This window comes from Periplaneta americana, chromosome 4, assembly GCF_040183065.1.
Source record: "Periplaneta americana isolate PAMFEO1 chromosome 4, P.americana_PAMFEO1_priV1, whole genome shotgun sequence".
NCBI classification, from domain to species: Eukaryota; Metazoa; Arthropoda; class Insecta; order Blattodea; family Blattidae; genus Periplaneta; species Periplaneta americana.
This window is the reverse complement of record NC_091120.1, coordinates 160,017,766-160,037,206: the sequence shown is the minus strand read 5'-3', so window position 1 is coordinate 160,037,206 and position 19,441 is coordinate 160,017,766. Positions and strand designations below refer to the sequence as shown.

Sequence of the window (19,441 nt, the reverse complement as noted above, 5' to 3'; positions counted from 1 at the left end):
TGCAGAGTTAGACTTATTATAAACAGAGCTTAATTTATCGCTAAATGTAACATGACGACACTTTAAATTCAGCTCAGGGCAAACATAATTTTCTTCATAAGAATGCTTGTAAAGAATATTCCATACCTCTTTGTGTATCTTAGACATCTTGCACTAATCCATAAGACTTTTTTTAATTACGGTACTTTTCTCGCCACAATTGATTGTTTTAAAACTATAGCAAAGTCCAGTAAATCCATCTGTTGCATTTAAATGATTTGAAAATAATTTTTAATAAGAGCAGTATGCACAAGTTGGAACCAATCTCTTGGGTGGAAAACGTTTAGGTTTGTACTGTTCTTTTTTTCGTTCTATTACAGAATTATTGTCACACTCAGATGGGCTATGGCTTCCAGGTGTTGAAACTTTTGCATTGTTATGGTGAACATAGCATTTGGTTATTCCTATTTTGACTACCACATGCATCACTGAAAAATAAATTCACATTTTATGTGAGATGGAAGATTAGGCCTACTGATATATCCTACTATCACATCTCTGCACTGCTTCCAAAGATTCTCTTATGCCACACAAACCGGTAACAGAACTTTGTTTGGTGGTAAACCATGTAGGGTCAAAAATTAAACGTCCAAAGTTCCCTTGTGGAAGGAAACATTTGTTGTTAAATTTGGAGTTGGAAGATACTCTTGTAAACCAAATGTGATTACTTTAATGGACACATTATTTTTTGCTATTTCTTTTATAGCCTAAGTAAGGTACATATTTAGGGTGGCAGGTTGGGTGGGCTTACAGCTCTCCCAATGATCACAACAATTTCTAATAATGAATACTATAAATCCAAGGTATTTTAGCAAGTTCCTATAGTGGTCGGGGTGAATGTAGAGTATCCAACGCCCACTGAACGAATATTTCACTTTTATCACTGCCAATGTTGCGCTATAATCGTATATGCAAGGTAGGCTATAACAAAAACCTAAACTAACCAAACCTAACCTGTCAAAGAAGCAACAAGTTATACTAAATATGTGTAAAATTGGCCTATGTCTCTATAGTAGGCGGGACATAAGTAACACTGACCATACATTTTTGTCACAGTACCAGCACAGTCTAGTATATACAGTCGCGAAGCTCAATACGTAGTAAATATGCAAACATTAGATAGTTGCTCACCACTAGGATCGCTAATATCGCCTCATTACAGGCAATGCAAAATAGTACCGTCACAGTCTATTGTTTATAGCACCCTCAAAACTCAAGCTTCGTGACTGTATATAGTAGACTGTGGTACCAGTATAAACACCAGTAGGTACCGGATCCAGAATATTTTTCAATTAATTCCCAATAATTGTTGTATGTAACAATTTGCGGTAAAACTAAAAATTATAAAGTCACTGGTACGGGTAATGAATGATTCATATATATTTTTTTTTTTTTACACTCTGTACAATCTAATTTCGTATATTACTGTTACGCAATGCAAAATTGGGTATATATGGTAAATGGTAAATACATAGTTCGAGAAAGATTATGAATAAATTCCATATAAATTAAATATAACACGATTATCAAGATGATAAAGCACAAGCACAAACAAAAATTTTGATTCGATCATTAATAAATATAGCATTTTTCATTTACCTTTATCGATGCTTGTAGTCGAGTAAAATTTGAATCGGACACCTGTTGCACCCATTGAAAAAGTCGACATTCTTGTAGCACAAAATAAAGATTGGTGACCACAATAAACACAGAATGTAGATGTAATGTTTTGAAATATGCAAGTTAGTTCTTTCGTAACTTCAGGGTTTCACAAACAGCACAGATTAAAATAAAAGAGTCTTGCTTGCTTTGCACTGTACAAGATCAAACTATAGCAAAGTAATAGCATTACAGATTTAGCCAACTAAACTTTGATCGATATTTTATATCGAAGTAATTCTCTGATAGTAGTGCAACGCCCCTCATCAACTTAACCCAAAATATAAAAAAGGGTTCTATGTACAATATGTTATTTAGCAGAACTAACTTGTCTTACGTGTTCTAAACTAAGTCAGTTTTTTTCAACAGACTCCTAAATAAAGTACAAACGAATTACAGATTTAAAATCACATTCCTATAGATAAAATATTTGGTTTCAAACAGCAGTTTGACAGGTGAACTAATTTGAAGCTGACACACTATAGTTCACTGATACGTCGTCTGGATGACGTCACGTGACTCGTTTCTGAATACAGATTACATAACGTACCGATACCTACGCAATTTGGGAGTGAAAACTAGTGATTTCACAATTCTTCTTTTTTAATTTTGACTCGGTTATTTAACTACGCAGGATCTATTGTCAGTGGGATTGGTGAGAAGAAAATTGTATTTGGCGAGATTAGTCCAAGGATTACGCCATGGAATTACCTGACAGTTAAGGAAAACATCGGAAAAAATTCAACCGGATAATTGACCAAAGCAGGATTCCAACTCACGTCCTAGATCAATCTCGGATCACAAATCACGCTCGCTGGCCCCAGACTATGATGGCAATCTTTCACACATGTATTATTTTAATATACTCGTATAATATAATACCTATGATTGAAGTTCTGGCTGATACATTATCAGATAGTACGGTACATATCAATTGACGATGTTTTTTTAGTGAGTTATTCAATGACGCTGTATCGACTACTAGGTTATTTAGCATCGATGGAATTGGTGATAGCGAAAGGTATTTGGCGAGGTGAGGCAAAGGACTCGCTATAGATTACCTGACATTCGCCTTACGGTTGAGAAAAACCTCGGAAAACCAAACTAGGTAATCAGAGCGGGAATCGAACCCGCGCCCGAGCGCAACTTCGGATTTTGACGATGTGTCAGAGGAAAAACAATAATTATTGTTACACACATCTCGTCTGATTAGTGAACTTACAGTATGCTACTTATCAGTGATATACATTTATAATGGAGGAGAGGAATTGACCAACCAATCATATTATCTCTTGACTTAGTTGCCTCATTAGTGATGCTGACTAAACATACATTGTTGAGGTCCTGGCTGATACAGCTATTACCAAACAGTACATCTCATTTGACAATATGTATCAGAGGAAGAACAACTGTTAGATACATCTCACTGCTGTTTAGTTACCTATGTTCGTAGTCAGTGATGTATGCAAAGGAGGGAGAAAGCAACTGGCCACTCTACCCCATTACCTGCAGCAGGCCTGGGCGTTAGGTTAGGTTAGTGGGGTTTAAAAAGGGCGCGTCAGCATCTATGGCTATTTGCCCTGGGCGTTATTAACTCGATTGAGTCACTGCAGACCACTCCTTAACTCATTCCATCTTTCCCAGCTGAGACTAATGTTTTGGTGTGGTATGAGCAGGCAGGAAGGTCAGTGACGGGTTGTATAAGGCAGGCAATATAGCTTTTACAGCTCGATTCAACGATCTTGACTCTTGTCGTTGCTTGAGCGAGCTATGTGTTGCGTCATAACAAAGAAATTTAATCACAAACGTGCATAGGAGGGAAAAAGGGAAGAGGAAGAATGAAAATAATATCTATGCTCGTAGCTACGGGACACTCCATGTCAAGAAAATGTCATCATGACATCGTTTAGTCAACAGATGATAAGTGGTTAGTAATGGGACATGTGGAAGAACATTGTTTTTTTTTTTTTTTTAAGATGGAGTGTACAGTGACATGATAAGAAGGAACTGTTTGGTGTTATAACTGTGCGGCCTGACCTGTGCAACCCAGCCCACCAGTAATGATGAGTAACTCGCTCTTAGTCTATCTACTTACTTTTTGCAAGGGCCAAATTCCATGAATCAAGCTATACGAACTTTCAGCTTTCGCTGGCCACCTAAAATCCATCACTGATGCACACAGTCTTACTCCGCATTTGTTTATAAGGCAGCATAAGCAAAAAGGACATGGGCGGGGGTTTCTCCGTCCCTTTCAGTTCCCCTCTTATTCCCAGGACTTATCTCCAGGCTTTCAGCTAGTTGCCTTGTGATGCCGGTCTTAATGGTTTTACTCATGACATTCCAAGCAGTCTTCAGACTGCCGACTGAATATACATAACATATCAATATTAAGATCTACCTAGAACAGGAATGTGGTCCACCACTGTAGATTAACGGTTAGCCTGCCAGACTGTGAAACAGGCGGGCCCAGATTCAAATCCTGGTTGGGACAAGTTACCTGGTTGAGGTTTTTTCCGAGGTTTTCCCTCAACCCATTAAGAGCAAATGCTGGATAACTTTCGCTAGCATTATTACCTTCATGACCAGCGGCGGATTTTCAGGGGCGGCAAGGGAGGCCGAGCCTCCCCTAATATTTTACCAGAACACAATATGGCAGTAATAATTTCAGCTGAATTAAGATCACAGACAAGTTACAGCAAATAACGAACAGTTTTCCTTTCATATTAATTTTACTATTCACTACGACTAAGATGTAAGTTATGTAAAGTTGACCACATTCAGTTGGTGGTGCCCGCTCACTATACTGTAGATAGTACAAATAATTCGCACCGAAAAATAACAGATAGCGCTGTAATCTGTATAGTCGACATCTAGCAGCCTGCAGTGTCTATGCGAGAGCAGGAGAGAGGAGTCGGCTACATGACGCTACTCCCCGGTAACCATGACAACAGCAATTCAACCAATAAGATAGTTGGTTAGAAGAGTGTTTAAACTTGACTAGAACGCGCGAGGGGAGCTGATTTGGAGACGTCCTACCCACCACTGACAACTGTACTGCTTAGTAGTCAAGGCCGGTTTCGGCTGTATTGGGAAGGTCTCTCTCTTTCTCTCTTCTTGGTTTTAGAAACTTGAGTCACGTGTTAGTTTTCTCTCCCTGCGTAAAAGTTTTCATTTATGTTGTTAGATTTTCTCTTATTTGCGGGTGTTCTTGTTATTTTATTCTTTTGTGTTACGAGATGTATTTACTTATACAGTATTTTAAATATATCGAGAGTTTAGAAACAAATACAGATTTGTCTCTAGCTTCTTCTAGTAGCAGTTATTCAGTATGTTGTGACCTATTTGATCGGTTTGCAAAGAAAGAGGAACGTCCAGTTAATTTGTTGTAAAATTAGATTATGTAATAATAATGAGCAAGCCCCGGATTATTAGGTACGAATCAATTTTGTTGCTATCTCGTTACTCTCGAAATAGCCTATTGTTTTTCTTGTTCGTTTTATGTAGCAAAGATTAACATTCTTAAATGTAATAAGACCTAAAAATACCTAATTCGTAGGTTAGGACTTAGAGTGTCCTAAAGAGAGCCAATCTTTACCAAGCCGTTGTAATATATTAACAGTGTGTTTATTTTTATTTTTTTCCCGTAAAATCACATAAATTCCTAAACATAAGATTTAAAATCCTGAAACATAAATTGGAAAACCTAATTTTAATTTCTTAAAATCTATAAATTCTGCGCTTGGTAATGAGGTACGTCACAGGCCTTATATTTTTATATTCTCATCAATCACGTCTTGGCCTCCTCAACTTTCAAACCCACCATCCGCTACTGCCTTCATCTCATTCAAACACTGGATAACCATAGCAGCTCATAAAGCATCGTAAAGTAACTATTCAAATAAACTAGACATGTCAAAGTCAAAGGTATTGGGTTTGGACACCAGCTACTGGCTATTAATTGGTGGTAAGGGGTGTCTTACTGTGGCTGAGTGATCAGATTTTTGGCCTGGATTCCAGTCAGGGCTAGGATTTTTAATTTGAAAAATCCATAGTGACACTTACGGCGGAGAAGGTTGCAGCTGGAATTTTTCTCGAGGTTCTCTCAGTTCCCTATATTAGGCATCCACATCATTCCAACCAATATCTATTCTATTAGCATTCTGTAACATTCCCCAAACGCCAGTTGGCAACACATAGAGGGGGCATATCTAGAGACAAGTGTTGTCTGCTCAAAACCTGGATATTCTTCGAATCTTAGTGTAGTCAGCCAGTGTGGGTTGGGACTGCGCCGGCTAGAAGACGAGCGTAATAAATCTTCTAGGCCGTAGTGTCCCTTCTCAAATAGACATATAAGACAATTAGGGAGGAGAGAGGAAATTTAATTATAGTTATTACAAATACACAATGGCGCACAGCAGTACAGACTTCTATGTGAAGAGGAATGAAGGAAGAAATGTTTATAGAAAATAGCGAGTCAAATAAGATGGACTGTTTGTTATGCAGAAATTATTTGCAAAACATACCAACATTTGCACGTCCCCAGATCCCTGTCAGAAGTGGAGTTAATTTGAGTAAATTAAAATAACTTATTATTAAATAATTCATTTAATTTTATAAACTTTCTTTATTAAAAGGCTGCCAAGACTGACAAAATGTATTATTAGATACTTACGAACGTGTATACTGTAGATATAAATAAGAAACATGTAATTTGAAAAAAATAAAAGAGGAAATACAGAAACCTATATCAATGCTGTAGATTTAAATTTACCGGTACTAGTTATGTACAAAAACTGAGGTGCTTGTGGTAGCATCACAGTTAAGATGTAACACTGCGATCCGGAAGGTCACAGGTTCGATTCCCGAGAGGATCATGGATTTTTTTCCATTGATGTAATCCTTCCAGCAGCATTATGGCCTTGGGGTCTACTCAGCCTCTAACAGAAATGAGTACCAGGGGCATTTCTTTGTGGTAAAGGTGGCGGGCACGTAGGACTGATATCCCTACTGCATTAATTGCCTATTGGGAGCCTTAACCTCTTGCCACCCTCTGGGCCGATTTGGCCAGTCATGGGGTTCACTTTACGTACACAAACTGAAATACTATTAAAGTTTAGTGAAATATAATATACTTCAGTTTCATGCAATAAGATTATTGCTAAATTGAGGCAACACCAATGCTTTAGTTGGGCCAAAGGTCACTGCTGCTGCATTCCAGGAAATATTAAATTTTATTTACTATTTTTATAAACCAACTTTCTTGGGACCCAGAGTAATGTTGGGTACATGAGTTAAAGAAATGACAGCCATTAACAGAGGGAGGAGATCTTGGAAGACTTGCAATATCAACCAACAGGGCACTATTGAAATAAAGGTGACTTCCCCCACATATGTTTTCAAACTAAAGCATTGAGCAACACGATGCATATACAATAATTTATTGTCAGTCACAATTTGTTTATTGTCGTACAAGAAAATTCTATTTTTATTATTCCATTTTAATGTGATATAAGTGTTTAAGAAGAAATATTGATATTTTTGTAGCTGGAGCGCTGAACTAATAATCCTGTGTACTTGGGTTTGATCCCAGAAGTATCTCCAATAATGACTTCTGTTGAACAAACTCATAGTCCAGGTACCGGTAATGCAGAAGTTTTCTCCGGGACCTCTGTAGCATCCCAGCAAATTTCCATCATAATGTCATCTCATTTTGAGTCTGGGCAACAACTCTGTGTGGTCTACAATACTGCCTTTACATGGGTAATGACGAACAGTCAAGTAAAATAAAAATAAGATTAGTAATAATAAATTACTATCATTTATTATTATGGTTATTTTATTTTATAACTATACATAATTTATTTAAAACACTAAGTATAGTGAAATCATAAAATCTCAATAATAAATCCATTTAATGTATTTAGTTAAACTTAACCCCACTGTTTTACTTGATCTTAGTTGGGCCTATCTAATGTATAGTCTACTACTAATTTCCTTAGGAAATTAATGTACAGGCCATTCAGTACCTCATGAAACTTACCTGCGCATGAGGGGACGAAAAAATTGGACTGAGAAGGGAGGGACCCTAGCTACACTTAGACTTGGAAGCTAGCTAGCTCGCTTACCCCCACCATAAGGTTCTTATGCTACAGCACACGAATGCATTTGGTTTCACGATCTAAGTCACACAGAGTTTGTGTGCACTCAATATTGGTTGCTTGACGGTTGTCAGCCCACTATGAGATCTGTGGATATAAGGCAGAAATTGATTCGGAGTCTGGTAGAGTTCCTGGGTAGCTCAGTTCGTAGAGCCCTGATGCCTTTAGCCAAAGGTCCCGGGTTCGATACCTGGCCCCGGAACAATTTTTCCCTTGAAATTATTCAATAATCAAAGAAGTTGCTAAAACATTATGTAAGCTTAATGCAGTAGTACCAAAAATGGCGGAATTTTAATTTTATTATTTATTTAATCTGATAGGATTAAGGTCATTGGATCTTGTCTTCCATCCTACCGAATAGAACATGTAAATACAAAAAACACAGTGACAAAAATAAAACAAATTAAATTAAAGCTCTATTGAGGGTCAACAGGGTCAAAGAACACTACAGAACACTTATTAAGCTAATACAAGGGGAAAAAAAGATACCGGTAGTTGAAATAACATAACAGCAACAATGATAGTGATGATGACGATTATAATAATAATAATTTACAAATTGAAGGTAACTTTTACTTTATTAAAATAATTACGATACACACACTTACCTTAATACTTATATATGTACAGTTGTGATCTGTGACAATTCATAGAACTCTGAACAGAATATTGATCAGCTGTGTTTACGTCCATGATTAAGATGTTGTCAACGGATACTGCTACTGCTGCTGCTACTCTAACTACTACCACCACCACTACTACCACTACCACCATTATTATTGACTCAGTCACATTAATTTAGTTGGCTGTCTTTCTTCCTGAATGAATAAAAAATTTGATTCCTAGCAGATATTGCGAGATTTTTAGCAGGCTTCCTCGAAGTATTTGCTCCTATAATTTTCATTTTACCACCACTCTGTCACCGAATCACTGTCTCTGAATAGCCTCTAGTTTAAAATGGATGTAAAATAAATAATATTACAATTCCACAAATCTTTTGAAACTGTAATTCTGATTCCTTTAGTCAGATATCACTAGTCGTAAGATCTATGGCTAGGCCGAAACAAAATGATACAGGGTAGGAAGTAAGAGAACAATAATTATTGAAATTCGGAATTCAAGTGTTTTATTTTACATTCGTATAAAGTTCACATAAAATTTAATTTTCAAGCTCTGCATCGAACCAAAGTGAGACATTCAAAAGCACAAAATGTAACAGAATATATTCATCTGTGAAATCTGTCACTAGTTTCCACTGCAAAATTTATAAAGTAGTTGCTGGTGAAAAGTGTATATAAAGTTATAAATTGTGACCCGTTGCACAAAAAGGGACCTAAAGTCGTGAAAGGAAATTTTACAGGAGAACAAAGTAACGAATTTGCGGTGTAAAAACTGTATTTCTATGTTTTGACATCTTGCACTACCTACAGGTTATTTTTACATACTAAACTAGGACGTAGTTTTACACAGTGCTTCTTAAATACCTAAATCTTTCTTATACAGTAGTTGCTAAGAAAACAAGTGAAAACTTTAATTGCATTTTTCTTGAAAGGTACTGTCATCCTCTGAGGAGTTTAGTGCTGAGACGAATGCGGTTCCGACTAGTCTGTACTGGAGTGGGAGGGAACAGTGACATCGCCAGTCTGGAAGGAAGTACAATCATACTGAAAAAATTCGCCCAATTTACGAGAGCAGTATGCCTATTAGTTTTCTAACGTATTTTTGGCGAGATAGAGATACAACCATTCGTACTTACGTGTTCAGAGAAGGAAATTATTGTAGAAAATTTTATTTATTTATTATTTATTCTGGCGAAGTTAAGGCCATCACACCACCAGAAATACAAATACAATAAAATAAATAAAAATAAAAATCATAATAAAACTACAATAATATAAATGAAAAGAAGAATCATACTATAAAATTTAGTGAATAGTAGAATTGAATTAAATGTGTAAAGTAATCAATTTAAATATACTGTACTGCTGAACTCACTTGAGAAGTAAAACTACTTGATTTGTATTTTAAGATATCACCAACAAATGATTTTCGCATGACATTTTAGGAATCTGTTTTTCACGATACCAGTCACACATATTCTAAAATTCCAATAGAATAAAACCAAAAACTTTTCCACAGCATGTTTCCTTAAAAATGACTTGTAACGGTGAAATATTTAATATGAGTAATTCGTAGCTAACATCAGGGAGATGTTTGAGCAAAAATTGAAAAAATATATTTAATATATTAATAACAAAACCATATTGGCCTAGGTAAACAATATGTATATGAAATATTCACACACTACTACAAACTGAAGACTGCATATTTTTGGACGATTAATACTTCCCACTCCACTCCACTAGGCTCGGCTTGTCTGTAGCAACAAAAGAATCTACCTGCAACCCTCCCGCACCGATGGCAAGAATACCTCACGTCCCAGTGCTAAACTCGTCAGAGGAAGACAGTACATAATGTAATATCAACATTCAATAAGTAACATATTAAAAACTATAGCACGTAGAACCATGATTTTTTTTTTAAATGCTCAGTATTTCATCCTCTTTTTGGAACCACAAAAAAAAAAAACAAAAAACAAAAAAATGAAAAATCCGACTTTAGGTCCCATTTCCTGCAACTAGTCACAATTATAAATAATTTCGATTCTCTTCTATTTCACCAATAAACTTCTTTAAGTTGCAATTTTAAGCTTGGGATTGAAGTAATGTGAGACACTCAAAGGCATAGAACGTAATAAGAACATATTCATCCGTAAAATTCGTTACCAGCTCTTCCAAAACGTCCTTCCACCTGGATTCTGGATTCTCTTCTATTTCAGCAGCTTTTTCAGGATGTGTGTAATTTATTGACGTTGACAAGTTCTGTCTCCACAGGTCCAGTACAGTTGTTCTTCGAGAATGTGATGAAGTTGCACTGGCCACTTTATTCTTCTTTACTGTCAAATTAAATTTTTTCCATTTCTTTAAAAGATTTTCTGTCAAGTAGAATAAATAATAACACCTTTCTATCTCTCCTGGTTTGTAGTCAAGAGCTTCTTCTTTGTTTTCTGTACCAGTTCTGGTCACGTTTGACTTCAGATTTTTGGATATAATCTGTATGCTATCAATCAAAAAGTTGAGAAAATCTATACATAAGCATTTACTGTTTCCAAATTCCAATAAAATGCAGCATTGTTGACTCCATATTGGATGCTGTAAAAATAAAATAATGTATTAATATGATACACAAAATAACAACAACGAAATTAGAGTTTACTATGAAGGCTTGCTCAGTTATATTGGATGTTCAATACATACATAAAAATGTATGGAATGTGATGCAATAATGATCAAAATAAGATTAATGTACAGGGTGGACCGCTCGAATGTACCTAATTTCAATTGTATGTGACTGGTAAAAGGTTGAAGATAGAAACCTACAGTAACGTTTATATGAAAGGAAAACTCAACAGGTTTCGATATGCACATCACCATATCTCTACGTGAGCTCCAGCTGTCACTGTGACGATATCGAGGCGATGAATGATTTCTTGCCAAGCACGTTGGAGCATGTCTTCTGGAACGCTCTCAATAGCCTCTATGATGCGCTCCCAAAGATCACGAAGGTCTCTGACTGGGATGGCGTACACTTTATTTTTGACATAGCCCCAGAGAAAGAAATCAAGTGGTGTTACATCCGGACGGTCTAGTATCGTATTGTCGAATTCCACTTGTGTGGGTTGTCATCTGGTTCCAGACGTTGCATTAACTGCACTTTGTATGCGTACAGTTTGAGAGGTTTGTGGACAATTTGTTGCAATGTTGATTTTGGTACTTGAAGTTCCCACGAAGCTCTTCTTGATGACTTCCGCGGGCTTCGCTCATATGTGGCTTGAACATTTGCAACCATTTCGTCGGATGTTCTATGACCACCACAATGCTTCTTCAACATCGATCCTGTAGCTAAAAATGTATCGTGCCACTTCTTAGTGCTTTTAGCAGTTGGAGCATCATGGTTAAACATCCACCGAAACGCCCTTTGAACTCTAACAATTGATTTAAACTCTGCATACCACAACACAGTTTGTGCTTTCATCTGCAGTGTCGCCATTTTGACAATCGATACAATCTACGAAAAGAAACCGTGTCTGCGCACCATCCACCAACAGGATTCGAAACTTGTTGAGTTTTCCTTTCATATAAACGTTACCCTAAGGTTCTTCAACTGTTCACCAGTCACATACAATTGAAATTAGGTACATTTGAGTGGTCCACCTATGCTGTGATTCCTATTTTCTGGGAAGTGCATTAGCAGAAAGGACAGTGTGTGCCTTTCCATGCTACCACAGATTTCCATCCTGTTGGATCTAAGTGGAATCTGTGGTGGATAAAATGTTCAGTGGTTAGCTTTCACCGAGTATTCCTGTTTCTCCTACCAACATTGGACCATTAATCATCACGAAGGGAAATATTCTGGCAGCAAATAGTCTACAATTACCATACATACACCCTAAAGGGAGATACTTGGGTGAATGATGTATTTATTTATTTATTTTTTTTTATTTTAGTAGGTTATTTTACGACGCTTTATAAATACCTTAGGTTATTTAGCGTCTGAATGAGATGAAGGTGATAATGCCGGTGAAATGAGTCCGGGATCCAACACCGAAAGTCACCCAGCTGAATGATTAAGTTAAGCAGCTACTCGCTGTTGGAGAGAGAGGACTTTTTCTGAAAATACTTCATTTCGCTTTTGTAGTGAAAACAAACGATCACACACTGCATAAAATGAAAATAATCATTATGCTCTATTTATAACGTTCTATGCCAATTACTAAACATCACTGCTCACTGTTGCTCCACAGTTCTTTCAGTATATCTTTCTCTGTCTCTCTTCCTCTCTCACCTCCTCCTATATTCCCTTCTGCCAACTCTTCCTTTGGACTTACTCTGCTGCACCTTTTCCCTTGACGTATTCAAATTAGGTAGGATTTGCTTCAGTAGTCTGTCATCACTAGATCTCAGATTTTTAGGTCCTTAAAAGTCGACTTTTAAATTATTTGTTTGTCTAATGGCTAGTACATGATATTTAATATACTGACCGAGGGAAAAACAAGAAAGTGGTGAACAAAACAACGAATTAAGTAATCAAAAACATTCGGGCTCTGGCTTCCCAGTAACGGTCGACTTCCTTGGAACGATTTCAGAGCAGGGCATTTTGCAAGAAGTTGTCTATCCATGTCTTCCTGTTGATGGCACAAAATGCAAGATGCTGATGGAAGGATGCCAAGACGATTGAGGTGTTTACCCAGGATGCCATGTTCAGTGTTAAGAGAAAGCTTGCAACTGCTAGTCTTCTGAGTTCAGGAGGTATATCCTTCAGTAATTTCCTACGTTGTTGCGAAATGTTTATGTCCAATTCTTGTTGGTGATTATTTTTTTGTAGTTGCTTGATATATTGTTTTACTGAGCTAAATGACAAAGGTTTCCGTGGGTTTATTTTGAGATTGGCACCCTTCTTAGCTAATGTGTCAGCCTGTTCATTCCCATGTAGATTACAATGTCCTGGGATCCACTGTAACACAACTGTTTGGCATGTCCTTTTAAAGTTGCAAGTATTTTTTGACAATTATTGATTTGTTCTGTGTAGGGGTGGTCAGTACTTTTAAATTATCAAAATTTGCACTAACAATAGAGTTTTAGACATCTAAAAATACAATTCCAGGTACTGGTAGCTAAAAATAACGATTATGTGTATCTAAAATGTGTCCTATCCAATCAGACTACAATAACCATAAAAAGCAGTTAATTAATGAGTATTAAGCATTTCGGTATACAGTGACAAAAACAATACAAAACTGTGGTTAGAAAATTTTTTTGGTAAGCCTATGTCTTAAATTATGAATAATTATTCATAAATTCATCGGCTTAATTCCTCTATTGCTGCTGTGTTAATATTACATTTTAATTAATTAATTTAGCAAAGAATTTTAAGATATTTACTTACTAGCTGGCACGGCGCTGGTAGAAAGTAGGGGAAATGGGAGAGACTTCAGTGGTTGGCATCCACACTTCTGATCTACCTCCATTCCACACACATTTTCAAAATAGACGTAAAACTTGTTTCAGATTATTTACAAGACAAATTTACCCATTATTTTGTTACATCCAGCTTTTAAGATCACTTTACAATTTCTCTTATCCCTGTACATAAATTTACGTTAGTAAAACGTGTGTGTTAGTTTCCTTTCATCGTGCATAACATTTCCCTTCTTCTTCTTCTTCTTCTTACTATTTTTCTCTTTCCAGTTCACTATTTCCCAAATGTTTCATTTTACATGATCTACGTGGACAAATAAGTGGACTGTGCTCCTATATGTAGTGCTAATATGGAGACTTACAGCCCAAACATTAATATTGCTTACAACATAATAGCATATGTATTCATTTTGTTAGTGCTGTAATAATTTGTTCTTGACTGCTAAAGTTCCGATACTGTTATTTTAACGCAGTAGCCATTATAGCAGCATTGGTTCTGGTATAATTTATAAGGTGGGTTCAGCTAACTTATATGTATAAATGTTACATTCTGAATACGGCCTTCAAACTATTCAACACAGATTTAACCCCGTTAGAAAGAAATAAGTACTTGTACCTAGGGTTGCCAATCCTCCTGTACTTTCTGGGATCTCCCACATTTGCCCCTAATTTTTAACAGTCTCCCGGCTCCTGTATTTTTCTTCTCTTCGAGCATTTTTCTCCCTTTTCATGCATAATGTAAAAATCATTATTTTAAACATTTGATTTTGCCGTGAATGATGATTGTTTATATGATGAATTTTGTTGTTAAAGAGATGCATTGAAATGTGCAGTCTTTGCAGAAAGTAATGCTTGCCAGAAATGGCTTTTAGTGCTCATTCGTTTAAAATCAAACAATATAAATATTATAAATTTAGAAAAACTGTCTAGTTTTGTTCTAAGCATACCAAGTAGTAATGCTCAATCCAAGAGGATGTTTTATCTCATGAATAATGACAGATGTTCGAAACAGGAACATGACACATCTAATGAAATCAGAGCTGCAAACTGCAATCGACTTCAACTATTACACGAGACAAAATCTGTCTCAAAATAGTCTTAATTTAAACCTAGCTGTCGAAGTGTAGAATAAAGTTGTGTTTTTTTTTTTTTTTTTAGTAACTGAATGGAGCAATTTGTCAATTTTCTATGTGAAATTTTGTCGATTCCTTAATCTCCCGTATTTTCTTCAAAAAAAAAAGTTGGCAACCCTCCTTGTACCATAGTACTTTTTAGTCTCTTAGTTTAGTTTAAAAGTAATAATGATATTATCTGTTCTTAGCGAAGCATGATATATTCACCATACGACATAATAATAGGCCTAATAATAATAATAATAATAATAATAATAATAATAATAATAATATAACAGGCCTAATAATAATAATCAGTGGCGTGACAGACCTTACGTCCACAAGCTCCAGCAGAAGTCAAAGATCATCCAACAAGTATGGGAGTAACATGTGATCAGCACAATTCTCCTCCCCCCCATCTCAATCGTTACAGCTCATGCATTTTGTCAAGACACTCCCCACTCTTCCTACAGAGCTGCACACGAGATCGGATGAGTCTACTTACGAACTATAGGGGAATGGGTTACTCTTTGCCTTGAACTTGGTAGACACACGCCCGACCTTTCTACTCCTACCCCCTCCACCGAAACATTGTTCCCGTACTGCACATCACGAGTGTCTTGACATGAGCTGTACAAGTGGAGTACGATATGAGATTTTTCTACTCACTACAGCTCTCCAAATTCATCATGATGCTGGGTGCTGAAATTTCATGAGGAAGTTACTTTTCCTCATGAGGATTCGAATCGACACTCATTCCATATCGTTACCTAGTTCAAAGCATGAGGCCTTAGATTATATTGAAGAAGAAGAAGAAGCGAAGCAGAATTAATTTTTTACGATTGGTTCTATCATTATTATTATTATTATTATTATTATTATTATTATTATTACTATTTCTATTTTCCTTATATAATTCCTTTTAATAAGCATAATTACCATATTCATTGCATCACTGTAGAGAATTCCTTTGATAAAATTGGAAATAAACTTAATGCAAGCATCTCGACATTCATTTCGCTCTTTCCCTTGACAAGCAATATTTTCTACTAATTCAAGCATGACATTCAGAGAATATTCCAAAACGGAACCTTTCCAGTTCCTAACAATGGAATCCAATTTATCACCGTCATTGATTGATATACTATGACCTAAATAATCAAGCACAGCTTCTACTGAATGAACCAGAAGGCGATTTGCATCTGATGAATGAATTATATATCTCAGTATTCCACTAGAAACAATGGCATTGCCGTCTCTTTTTGAGTTAAGGCCCATACCACTGGACCCAGGGTCTGACGTATTCCATTGGCTTGTTGAACTGTTTGGGATCACTGATCCCAATGTGTCCGGAAGCTGGAAGTTGCTTCTGGATTCTGGAAAATGTTCTTCTGTACTTGGAGACACAGATGAGAGAATATTCTCTAACTCAGCAGCTGGTACATAGGAGCAAGAATTCACAATAGATTTCAGCTGCACCATTGCCTGAATAAACTGTAGGTTCTTTTCATTCAGCTCCATGCGCGTATCTTCATCATCAATGCTTCCATCCTCATCTATCACTGAGTTACTTTTCATTTTATTTTGACTATCAAACATATCTTGTGAATAGTCTGAAAACAAGAGGTTATATTACAAATATTATTAAAAGGCGTTATACAGAGAACAAATAACTAGTCCTTAGTTATTAGTTTGTAGTCTCAAGTCGTTTTCCACTAAACACATAGTTCATACCGTAATTAACAGTTGAATGTATTGTTTCTGGATGTGTTCTAGGTATCAGAAGAAAGGTCTGAACCTCACAAGTGATACCAACAAGCACCACTTATGAGACAAATAAGCCAGAAGATGGGTAGATGGCCAGTTCCTTTCTTCCGCCATTGCATACATCGCCAGCTAGCTACATATTACACTAGTCAGACTTCATATGTATACAAACAATAAAATAGTTCTTTCTCTGACACATAATGTGGCGCCATGTCTGAAGATTCTGGTAGCGTCAGGGAGTTGCGCATGCATCTAGTGAGAGGGAAGGCGCGGGGAAATGGAAACACGAACCCCTGATGCTAGCTGCGGTGCGGAGTGGGGCGGAAGAAAAAGCGATTGTGACTGGGCGGAAGTAAGGAAGCATCTGAAGACCGATTGTTGTGGAGGTCCAGAAGCTTCGCGACACAGAACATTCTAGATGTTCGTGGTAAATAAATAACACCATGAGTTGCCGACGAGAGTGAGTTGGCTTCCTTTGGCTTTTCCATAATAATTACTCCCTTATAAAAATAATGTGAAGGTAAGAGAGTCAGTCACTCTTTCTTACACTGACTCACTTCTATTTATTATAACGCATAATTGGTCCATTATTTCAAAACTGTCATTGATGTCGAGGTTCGGAAATAAATAGCCAACATTCCATTGTCGTCAGATTTTCACTGAATGGCTTGAAAGAGTGAAACCTCGTTACAAAGTGAGAAAAACCAATAAAATATACTATGGCCCCTGCATTCCTGGTTGAGACTTTAAACAAGTAATGTGATCTAGAACATTTATGTAAAATACTACATTATTTTCCTTCTCCCTACATATAAAAACATAGAAATTAACGAAGTCATGAAATTTCAAGTAGATAGAAACTATAGCTTTAATTTTAGTCACAAAAATAGTAGTGCCAGGGCCTGATGGACCCTGGTTGCCCGGAGAAGGGTTAAACAAGTATTTTCCTTGCACTAAAAATACAAAATTGTAAAAATTAATCAACACTTAAATCGACACCGTACTAAGACAAAATAATCACCAACATTTAAAAAATTTCGCTCTTTTGCCTACGGTGAGCACTTCTTGCTCAAAAAGAGAATGACATCAAAACGTTCCTTGGTAGTAGGAAAGAGAAACACTGAAATGCGCAACGAGGATGAAGTGTCGTACATTCAAACATTAATCTAACCTGTTCTGAAAATATTTACTCACTACAATAACACGGACAAGACAATGATCTAACTTCTAACCTAATGTGTACGTGACATTTGTATGTGTCACCATTATGTTTTATTTTATTTTACTTGGTTATTTAACGACACTGTATCAACTACGAGGTTATTTAACGTCGATGGGATTGGTGATAGCGAGATGAGACCCAGGATTCGCCATAGATTACTTGACATTTGCCTTATAGTTAGGGAAAACCTCGGAAAAAACCCGACCAGGTAATCAGACCAAGCGGGAATCGAACCCGCGCCCGAACGCAACTCCGGATCGGCAGGTAAGCGCCTTAGCCGACTGAGCTACGCTGGTGGCACCATTATGTTACGGACTGACCCTTAGCTCTAACACAATCTAATATAAAGCAATGGTAATTTATACTGTGAAACAGGGCCTTTCTAAACAAAATATAATATTCCATTTAAATATTGTGAACAGTTTGTATAGCAGCTAATTCGAATAGGAACCTAACCTTATATTGGTGTTACAAATTTATAACATTACCGTTATTCAATATCTTACCTGGACTGTTCTTTGAAGCATAAAACTGATAATTAATCGGATTTACTGTCAATTGAGGTAAGGCCCCCAACAAATTCGATACAAGCTGGTTTTGTTGTAAAGGAAGAATCTTATGATTGTAGTAAATTGTGTTTCTTGTTGGTTGTTCTGCAACCTAAAACAAAATAGTGTTCGTTAATCAAATAGCCTATATCCAATATTAATAACCTATTACCGGTTCATATTAATACAATTAATTACTTACGAAACTTACAGAATCCGAGTATTTAAGTCTGCAACGAGCTTGAATATTAGCAGCATGTTGAACACTTGTAACACCCTCTGGTTTTGTTTTAATTATAATAAGTGCTAACGCAATCTGTATCCTCCTGACATTAGCTTTAACTGAAAACAATTTAAATAAACCGCCATAGGCCTATCATGCATGATAAAGTAATAAGTTAAAACATGCATTACAGCTATAACAGTACGTAACATTACAATTTCATAACTTATTCCATAGCACACGTCTGAGTAATTCATCAACTTACTAAAATATTTCACATGTTCACGTACTTCTTCGTCCATTCTTCGCAAATTGAAAATGCTACATTTCAAATTTGTACTGTACTCCACGCCTACGCTGCTGTCACAGAATATTCATGAATGACAATGACAAGTGAGTGCAATCATTTTTATTGGTTGAGGTCACGTGGTACCGGCGGCCATTTTGCTGCTTACAGTGCGTTTGTCCCGCGCCGTGGCGTTGTGGTCTAAGGCATCCTGCCTAGGACTCGCGTTGCGGAATGCGCGCTGGTTCGAGTCCTCAAGGGGGGAAGAAATTTTCTCATGAAATTTCGGCCAGTGTATGGGACCAGTGTCCACCCAGCATCGTGATGCACCTGGGGAGCTACGATAGGTAGCGAAATCCGGTTGCGAATATCAGCTATAATGGCTGGGG

General features: G+C 36.7%; 1 protein-coding gene across 2 annotated transcripts; it reads right to left on the bottom strand.

Annotated features, from left to right (window-relative positions):
• Positions 1 to 8,969: 8,969 nt before the first annotated feature.
• LOC138698372 (uncharacterized) lies at positions 8,970 to 19,173 on the bottom strand. Of its 2 annotated transcripts, none has more exons than XM_069824243.1 (5): positions 19,032 to 19,173; positions 18,746 to 18,885; positions 18,502 to 18,655; positions 15,946 to 16,619; positions 8,970 to 11,068 (listed from the first exon to the last, which is right to left on the bottom strand). In XM_069824243.1, exons 1-5 carry the CDS (start codon positions 19,066 to 19,068, stop codon positions 10,562 to 10,564), a joined length of 1,512 nt encoding a protein of 503 aa, XP_069680344.1. In that variant the 5' UTR covers positions 19,069 to 19,173; the 3' UTR covers positions 8,970 to 10,561. The 2 variants fall into 2 exon arrangements, with proteins under 2 accessions (XP_069680344.1, XP_069680345.1); XM_069824244.1 differs by having other exon boundaries at positions 18,755 to 18,885.
• Positions 19,174 to 19,441: the final 268 nt, after the last annotated feature.

What these genes read in the sequence shown, in the direction of transcription:
- LOC138698372 (XM_069824243.1), bottom strand. Translation starts at nt 19,068, where the DNA reads ATGGACGAAGAAGTACGTGAACATGTGAAATATTTTA. An exon ending in TGAACATGTGAAATATTTTA is followed by an intron (nt 18,886 to 19,031) that starts GTAAGTTGATGA and finishes AATTGTTTTCAG; the next exon opens with TTAAAGCTAATGTCAGGAGG. An exon ending in TGCTTCAAAGAACAGTCCAG is followed by an intron (nt 16,620 to 18,501) that starts GTAAGATATTGA and finishes TCTTGTTTTCAG; the next exon opens with ACTATTCACAAGATATGTTT.